Source organism: Sprattus sprattus (assembly GCF_963457725.1).
Source record: "Sprattus sprattus genome assembly, chromosome: 17".
In the NCBI taxonomy this organism is placed as follows: Eukaryota; Metazoa; Chordata; class Actinopteri; order Clupeiformes; family Clupeidae; genus Sprattus; species Sprattus sprattus.
In genome coordinates this window covers 24,017,347-24,027,346 of record NC_137915.1, presented here as the reverse complement: position 1 = coordinate 24,027,346, position 10,000 = coordinate 24,017,347, and the positions used below count along the sequence as shown (strand labels likewise).

General features: G+C 43.2%; 1 protein-coding gene across 1 annotated transcript in view; it reads right to left on the bottom strand.

Moving 5' to 3' along the window:
* The window catches only part of LOC308378558 (cadherin-18-like), a gene marked incomplete at both ends in the record, with an annotated part of 113,313 nt that overhangs the window by 7,750 nt on the left and 95,563 nt on the right, over positions 1-10,000 (bottom strand). Inside the window, one exon of the mRNA XM_080855499.1 lies at positions 8,659-8,910. Coding sequence (XP_080711625.1) covers positions 8,659-8,910 — 252 coding nt within the window. The remainder of the gene's footprint in view (positions 1-8,658; positions 8,911-10,000) is intronic.

Below are 10,000 nucleotides of genomic sequence, written 5' to 3'. Positions count from 1 at the left end.
TGCTAGGGCAACCTCAAAACAACAGAGTGTTTTAGGCTTGTCAAAAAACCCAATTTTTGCCCAACTTTGAAGCACTGTAAGTATGAAGATGGTGATTTTTTTTCCTTCAAATTTGGACCACACATGTATGATTATAAAAGCTATCAAATGCATGTTTGCAAACTTTGGCTTCTTCTTTGGTTGTCACATGATTGTCCTTCGAAGTAGGTCAGTTTTTACGTTTGACGAAAAATATGATTTTGAGCCATTTTTAAGATACAATATATGACAAAAGTAGAACAGTGATCTTATTCAACTTTATATCAGAGGCAGCCCAATGTATTGTCTATCAAATTAATGTTTGTAAAGGTTGGTGTCTTGTTTCGTTGCTGTGTACTTGTCCCTAAAGGTAGGCCACATTTTGGACATTTTGGTAGAAATTACATTTTGGGCTGTTTAAGGCTTAGGAAAGTAGTTCGCACCTAGGTGTGACATTCTGGCTGTGCCCCCCATTGAGCAGGCCACTTACAGGACCTGGGGACCATAGAGAGGTCAGCCAATCGGTTGATCCCAGGGTTCCGTGGGGTGCACATGCACAGCTCATGCCCTGACAGCCATTGGCCCGTTTTTTGTGGCTCCCTTCATCCCCCCTCTCCTCCTATATAAGCCTGACCCACCTCTGGCCAGTTGTGGGTCAACAGAGAAGCTTGAGGAAAGCACTATTATCATCGTCATTTTGTGTGTTGGAGTATTCCTTATCAGCCAGAGAGATTCGCTATCATCATTCATCCCGTGCGTCACTTACAAGGTGAGTGTGTCATTGTTATATGAGTAATATATCAAGTCTATTTTATGTTAATAGTAGATCGTAGATGTTAATCATGTAATCTCTGTGTCATCATTCACTGTCGTTGTCATGTACTGTACATATATACTGTACTGTTTCCATAATACAGTTTCTGGTGTTTAGTATTGTCAATTCCAGTTTAGCTAATATCTGTTAGATTATATTATCAGTCATCATCAACTGTAGCATTCCTATATCCCTGTTTTGTCACTCAGTTCATATCAAAGTCTTACCATTGTAACAGAGGGAATAGAATGTTCACGATAACGCAGCACGGCTTAAAGGGGCAGAGTCTCATTCATGGCAGAGCCATATAGTCATCATATGTATATATTAATGTCATAATTTGTAAATACCGTTTCATCTTTCTTGTATAATGTTTGTATATATTTCATCATCTTCATTTCATCATTTCACCTTGGATATTGTGTGTAGGTTATGTTTGTAAGCTAACTGTTAGGCTGAATCAGATAGTGAAATTAATCATCATTTTCATCTTCTAGGCCTTCTGAATCATGTCGTGTACCTTTGCTGAATTTGTTGACGGAAGGTGCGGAGCAAATCCAAAAGCTCAAGGGGAGGGGGAAAAGATCATACCCCTTATTCAATGCAAAAAAGATATTTCAAATCATCTGAGAACCCTAAGTGTTCCGAGTACAACTGAGACTGAACACCAGCTAATTTTGGCCAGAGCTGGAATATTTGCTCCTCCTGACGTCAGTGAGATGACGATATGCCCGAAGCACAGAGGGATCTTGGGTATAAGTTGGCGCAGATCAACTGAAAAATGCTCAGTGCCAGTCCAGCTGTCTAATCACAGCCGATGGAGGGCTCGACCCAAGGGCACCAGAGGTATCGGCTTTTTCCAGTCATGGAGGATACAAGAACTGGCCAATGATCTGGTTCCAGTTGGCTCAGGTAAGAAACACTGAAGCTGCAGCATGGAATGATTGATGTATCTTTCTCTTCACAGTCTGTGTCATTGTCAATGAAACAGTGTATAAATCGTATGTACAGATATACTAACTAATTACATCATTCCTTTTATCTGTAGCCATGTGTCCTCAGTGCCGGATCTCCATTGGAGGGGAAGAGGACCTTTCAGAAGTCAAGGGACGAACGGTCTCCCTGGAGAGTGAAGGGGCTGTTCAGGAACCTGTGCCCAGTGCCAGTGGCCTCGGTGTTCAGGAACCTGTGCCCAGTGCCAGTGGCCTCGGTGTTCAGGAACCTGTGCCCAGTGCCAGTGGCCTCGGTGTTCAGGAACCTGTGCCCAGTGCCAGTGGCCTCGGTGTTCAGGAACCTGTGCCCAGTGCCAGTGGCCTCGGTGTTCAGGAACCTGTGCCCAGTGCCAGTGGCCTCGACAAGGCTCTTCAGCAACTGACACTGGTATGCTTTCTTTGTTCAATTCAAATACAAAGTGATTGTCTGGTAGTTGATTAAACTTGAACACAGGTCAGTTGGGGGTAATAATCAGTAATTCAGTGTACAATCTGTTTTCAGGAGGAAAGCCAAGACAGCTCTTCATCATCACTGTCCTATGGATGTACACAAGTTGAGAGAAGTCTATACACAGTCAACTCGCTGTCACAAACATCTAGCGGTGAGGCAGATTTACCAAAACAGCTGCTGGAACAACTTTTGCAGGCAAATGACAGTAAAGTTAAAAAAGTACGAGTTCTCACTGTACCATGGACTGAGGCCAGTCAGAGAACCCAGACGTACCACCTGAAACAAGCAAGTGAGGTGGTCAGTACCGTCCTCCAGGTGCTAGCCCCGGAAGATTCGTATAGCCTTTGGAAATACCTGCGAGAATCCCGGCTAACAGATGTGGCTCTTGGTATGGGTGGAGGTGCCATAGAAATGGAACTTCTGAACTCCCTTGTGGAGTGTTACAAGTGCGCGAGTCAGTCGTTTACTCGCAGGCAAATTCTGTCCATAATGGCTGACAAGTACAGCTTTGCTGACCTCGAGAAACTCCTGCCGGGCCTAACAAGGTACCAGGTCACATCCGCAACACAGCACGCCATGCAATATGGAAGGGGGGTATTGACGCCACCATCTATTGACATTCGCATGAGGGTAGATCCGGTAAAGCTTGACCACTTCATCACATTCATCACCAGTGCCCATGTCGTGCAGGACCTTCCTTTCAGGGAGAAAGTCTTGAAGCTTTCTACTGGAGTTTCTGTAAAGGTGCCAAATACCATCCGTGCCATGATTCCAGAGAGAATCATCGCACAGTATCAGCAATACTGCACAGAAAACCATTTCAGCCCAATGGGGAAGAGAACACTCCAGCGAGTATTGGCTGCCTGCAGTGCTTCTGTAAGAACATCACTTCAAGGTCTTGACTATTTTACAGCTGAAGGTAACTATACTTCTGCTCCTAAACGTACATAAACTGACTCCTTATTACCTGTGCCATATTGCGTAGTGGTTGTATGCTTCTACAATAGCATGGGACACAAATATTATCAGAAATATATGTATTATCTTGCCATTTGTGCATACTCAATCCGTATGGACAAAGTATGTTTCCATTTGGAAGGTCTATTAGATATACCAGGGGTTAACCTTTTTGATGAATAATGATTTGATACATTCCAATTCACAAATGAAAATTATATATTTTTTTATTATATTATTTTTCCGGCTGTCTACATAGAATATTGCATTATTCTCATTACTCTTTCGTTTTTTTGTAGGTGGCAGGGCATTTGACGACCTGGAAGGTGTTGTGGACAAGTTGGCTGACCAGCTGGGACAAGACTGGGCAAAGAAGCAGACTGCCATCCTCAGGTCCTCAAAGAGGTACCTTAAAGGAGACTACAAGGTAGGTCATGCCCTCAAAATGTTACATTTGACAGAATGCACAAATAAATGCAGACATCTATCAAGGGTAAGAAAGTAGTTCAATGCTTAGTACTTGATAGTTGAAAAAATACATGATTGTATCTAAACTTATACATGCAAATATTTAAAATGCGCTTATTTTCATTCATTAAATCACTACTTCTGCACATGTTTCCACAGGTACATGTTTCACAGGAGGCAACAGTTGCTGAACACTGCCGGCAGTACGCCCTCAGCGATGGCACGGACAACTACAGCATGGCGTGTTCCCACCAGCATGTACAAGCGTGTGAGGCGTGTGATGATCTCTATCAGCTCTTTGTCAGCCTAGAGGAGTCATTTACAGACCACAATTTTGCAACACCTGAGGAAAAGGATGACATGCGATTCACACTGGACCAGGCGAAGCAAGACATCCACGCTTGGCATTGTCACCAGCTACGCAGTATTAATCAGGATGAAGCATGGCATGTCCTACTGAATAACCTAGATGATTCAAGTGTGCTTCTTGTCCTGGACTGGGCCATGAAGTTCCTGCCAAGGAAGTACAGAGAAAGCCAGACAGACTGGTTTGGGAAACGAGGCATTCCATGGCATATCACAGTGGCACTCCGGCAAGGAGACACGTCCATCGAAGTGGAAACCTTCATCCACCTATTCCAGACATGTACCCAGGATAGCAATTCAGTAGTCTCCATCTTGCAGCACACAGTACAACAATTGAAGAAAGAGCTACCAACTCTCCAGTCCGTATACATCCGAAGTGACAATGCCGGATGTTACCACAACACACTAATATTTCAAGCAGCAAAACACATCAATGGAACAGCAGGTGTCACCATCAAAAGAGTAGACTATTGTGAGCCACAAGGGGGGAAAGGGTCCTGTGACAGGCAGGCCGCAACTGTGAAATCCCACATCAAGACCTGGATCAATGAGGGCCATAATGTAGAGACGGCAGAGGAGTTCAAGACTGCTGCAGAGTCGTGTGGTGGAATTCCGGGTGTAAAAGTCTTCCTGTGTGAAGTGGATGCAACTCTTGCAGTGATGTCCATAAAACTGGACGACATCACCAAACTGAATAATTTTGAGTTCAGTGAGGCAGGTCTCCGTGTTTGGCGGGCATATAATATTGGAGAAGGTAATCTTATCCCTTGGCCAGAATTGCCTGCCGTAGAGCCACGGATGCTGAAGATCGACAGTCAGCCGTCTAATCCTGGATTTGCATTTCGACCTATCAAGTCTAGGCAGAGGAAGGTGCAAGTTCAGCAGGGAGTAGAGTCGGATTCTGATGGAGAAGCGGCTAGTCGACTGACTGAGCAACCAAGTCTTGGTAGCATTTTCCCATGCCCAGAAGATAGCTGTGTAAAAGTCTACCAAACGTGCAAAGGGCTGGAGGCTCATGTAGCTCTGGGAAAACATAAACGCCGTCTTGAAAGGGAGACTTTACTGGACAAGGCAAAGTTGAAGTATGCAGAAAAGCTTGAGCAAGGTCCATCAGAAGTGCCACACATGGAGCCATCTGTGGAAGCAAATAGGACAACTCCCTGCCCACAGCAAGGATGGGCACTGCGCAACCCAAAGAAGCATGTTAGGTTTAGTTGCAAGCAAAAAGAGTACCTTGATAAGCGGTTCCGGCTAGGAGAAGCTACTGGGAAGAAGTCCGACCCACTTACTGTGTCCAAAGAGATGAGGCATGCACGTGATACACAAGGCCAAAGGCTATTCCAGGTACAAGAGTTTCTGACGGGTCAGCAAGTATCAAGCTATTTCTCACGACTGGCAGCTAAACGTCGTAAAACTCCAGCAGATGTTGAAGATGACCAACAAGACTCTGCTGTAATAGAATACACCAACAGTCGCATACAGGAGGAAATTATGAATGAAGTCCAGCTATGCCATCCTGTTGTGTACGACACAAATAATCTTTGTGACTTGGCAAAGAGGGGGGACTTGTACGGTCTTGGTATTGCACTTCTCAGATCAATTTGTGAGCACTTTGATGTGGATGTATCCTCCATAACTGATCGTCGACGCAAATCTGCCTTTGTGGCAAAAATTCAAGAATACTTGAGTTTCTGCCCTTGTTCCAAATAGACATCATGTGTGGAGGTGCTTAGTAGAAATGCTGTTCAAAGGTTCTGGCACATGAGGGCAGATGCCTTTGTATCTCTGTAAAATATACACAATTTCCACGTGTAACAATGTCATTGCATATTGTATTGGCACTGCAACAAAGTTGATTAAAGATGATTGAAGCACCACCTCTTACCAGTGTCTTTAAAACATTAATTTGTAATAATAAAATATTGTTGCATGTATGGCGTATCTAAAGGGACACCTATGCAGCAACGAAAGAGCTAAATATGGCCTACTTTAAGGGATAAGCACACAGCAATAAAACAAGACACCAACCTTTACAAACATTCATTTGATAGACAATACACAGGGGTACTTTTGATAACAAATTTGAATTCAAATTACATCCTCCCTTGACATTTTTTAAGCTTCAAACATAGCCCAAAATGCTCATTTCTGCACATGTCCAAAATAGGGCCTACTTTAAGGGGCAAGTCCAAAGCAACGAAACAAGACACCAACCTTTACAAACTTTAATTTGATAGACAATGCATTGGGCTGCCTCTGATATAAAGTTGAATAAGATCACTGTTCTACTTTTGTCATATATTGTATCTTAAAAATGGCTCAAAATCATATTTTTCGTCAAACGTAAAAACTGACCTACTTCGAAGGACAATCACGTGAAAACCAAAGAAGAAGCCAAAGTTTGCAAACATGCATTTGATAGCACTTATAATCATACTTATGTGGTCCAAATTTGAAGGAAAAAAAATCACCATCTTCATACTTACAGTGCTTCAAAGTTGGGCAAAAATTGGGTTTTTTGACAAGCCTAAAACACTCTGTTGTTTTGAGGTTGCCCTAGCACTTCAGAATAATTTTTCGAAAATATCAAAAGTATCCTTGAAAAGCAGACAAGTCGATCTTTTCAGCCCAGTTTTCCATTTTCCATAATGTTCAAGCATTTGTTCGTAATCGTGTCCTAAACAATGCCGATTTTCATGTTTTTAACATGCCAAAATCAGGGAAAATGGCCCCAAAACTTGTTGGGCCTGTTACCAGGACAATGAACGGTGTTGAGCCGAAAGAAAGCTATTTTGAGGGGTTGTGGGTCAAGTACTATCACTGTGTTAAATTTGAGCCAAATCTATTTTTGACCCCTGCCAACATTGCTTGATCCTTACAGACACTTGCTTTAAAAAGATGAGTTCTGAGAAGTTGATAGTGTTCAAATGTAAAGTTCTAAGGGTCCAATGGAAAAGGTCACTGGATATAATAAGAGGCACCGGGGCTAACCTTGCAAGGTCAGACATGTTGACAGAGAACGCTGAGAGATCTCAACATTAAAATACAGTCAACGGCTTTTTCAGAGTTTATTCTTCTAAAAGACTTCTAGTGCATGGCCACAGAATCTGGGTGTTCCATATAAGTGAACGAGAACATGATATCAAGCCAGTGGGCAACTGGAATCTTATGAGGGATATCAAATAGTAAGCCTCCATCTGGCTCAAACGTACGTATTATATAGACCTGAAAAGAGTTACAGATTACCAATCCCATTCATTGCAACGGTCAATCCTGCTTTATGTAGGGGTTGCACAGATTACCAATCCCGTTCATTGCATTGGTCAATCCTGCTTCATTTAGGGGTTGCACAGAGTACTCGAGTGTTCGAGTAATTAAGCAGTTAAATCAATTATTGGGTCTATACATTAGCATTGAGTAGGCCTACTTGTTAATCATGTGATGCTATTGTAGGAACTGAAAATGGGTCAGTTTCTTTTGTTCGTCATTAGACTACATTTCCCACATTGCCTGTGCCCTTGACAGAAAACCATTATGTTATAATGAAAATAATAAATATTAAAAACAACATAACATATATGACACCACTCTCTACTCCTTTCATTATATGTGTGTGGAGCTGAATTTCATGGTTTACCTACAATCACTTTTCCATTCAGTGTAATATGTAGACCCACACATGTTGTATTATGTAGGTCTGACTCGGTTGATCTTCAGTGTTGCACTGTTCTGTTTTGGCTGCTAACATCAGTTTCCCTGATATGTTGTCAATTAGCTGACAGGTAGAGTTAAGGTAAACCACTTCACATGCTTGTCAAGCTTGTGTCGATGCAGACTCGCTGTTGGAGGGTTTTAGAACACACTTTCACTCCATACCAATGGGTCTGGGATGGCACTTAATATTGTGCACCCTCCGAGTGAACGGCCAAATGGAGAGGGTAGGGAGAGGGTGTAGGGTCTAGGGTCTAGTTCGGAAAAGGCTTCGAAGAGTTGATGAGTGTAAGAGTGTTTTAAATGGTGCTGAAGATGGTGCGTTTCAGTTCTCAACGAATCTGTCTCCGTGGAATGATGGCCTACACCACATAATAACCCATTTCGAGGAGCTCTCACGCACACTCAGTTTTCAGTTAGGGGCCTTGGTAAGCAAGAGGAAGGCTGGTGACAGCAGAAATCAATTGTTTCATGATTAAATAAACGTGCAGCAAAGTTGAGGACGGATCCATTCTCAAAGATGTTTGAAACACTGAGTCTGTCACGTAACATTTTAGGCTATTACACAAACGTGGCTAAACAAATGAATGACTCATTTCTATTTTTTTTCGGTTGGTCTTACTACTAATTTCCCAGTTTCAATGAATTTGCAAAAAAACAGCCACTAACACAAGAAGAACACTTCTATTTCTATTCTGTACAGTTCTATCTTGGGCAAGTGTAGAATGTTGGTAACTGACATTAATCTCATTTTCATATCATATCATATCACACTTGCAGATGACTGAAACCAGCCTGAGGGAAACAAACTACTTGTCCCCGACATAGCCGATGCTAACAGGCTAAAGCTAACTCTCTATAGCCGACACCCCCACACTCACCTAGCAGGATAAGCACACAAAGCAGGATGGCGATGAGTGCGCCCGTGCTGAGGCCCGCCGACGAAAGGAAGGCCTCGCTCTGGCACACCTTGGCGCGCGAGCCGCGCTGGCACGGGCACACACGCAGCGTCAGAGTGCTGGTGCCACTCAGTGACGGCTCGCCACCGTCCCACACCACGATGGGCAGTGTGTAGAGCTCCTGAGACAGGCGGTTGAAGCGTCGCCGCCGGGCGATGATACTGGCAGTGCTGTCTGTAGAGAGACAGAAGGAGAGAGAGAGAGGAGGGAGAAACAGGGAGCAAGAAGAATGAGGCCAGAGGAGAGAGGTTTATTGAGCATATTCATTTTTTAAATTCCTTACCTATTCCTATGTAATGAATTCTTAAGAAATGTATTAAAATACTGAAACAAATTGTGTTCAGTTATTCTAATCACTGTATGATTTGCAATGCCATCGTCATTCAAAATGAACTTCTCACTTTAAGTAACTGACAACGTAGATCCAGTGAAACGTGTTTAGGTCAACACCACTTAGCTTACTAGTATTGATGCAGGACTTCACAAAAGACAGACACAGGCAAAGTCTTAATTCTGTCCATCAATCATGGGTTTACAGATTTCAAAATGGCAAACTTTGCTAGTGCTGGTGCAAAACCAGAAAGTGATAGAGATACAGAAAACCAAAAAAAAAAAAGTGAGCAGAGACCACGGGAAGATTAAGAACATGCATTAGGCAGTAATTAAACTTGTGAGGTGCAGAAGCTAATGCTCCCCAGCTTGGAGGCTGTAGACCTTTGTGTGTGTGTGGGTGTGTGTTACCTGCACTACACACCTGTAAGTGGAGCTTTAATGGAAGGACGAAAACCAAAGCAATCAGTGCCAGCATTGGACTAGCCAGCAACGGTCTGACTTGCTTTACACTCTTAGGATTTTAGACCTGCAGGGGGCTGCATGTTGTTAGCCTCCATGACTGAGCACTTTAAACCCCTAGCTGGGCTCCCTGGTGTGTTAACCTTTATCTCTCCATCCAGTGAGCCAGAGAAATGTTGCCTTCAGAGCACTTTAAATCAGCAGAGGTCCAGCTAATGTGTGCCTTTATCTTGAATCTCTTTAGCAGGGGAGGTCTAGCTAGCTTTAACCTTTAGTTCCCTCCGAGGAAGTAATGTTAGCCTTTACTTTTCAAGCAGGGACGAATATCAGCACTGAGCTTTTAGTGAGCAGTGTTTTGGGTGAGCAGAAATGTGGCTAATTGTAGCACATGCTCTGAGGCTGAAAAAGGCTGATTTTCCCTGGCTAGTCAACAGCACTGTGTGGCTGTGCTTTTTCCTGCACGAGCCATTTC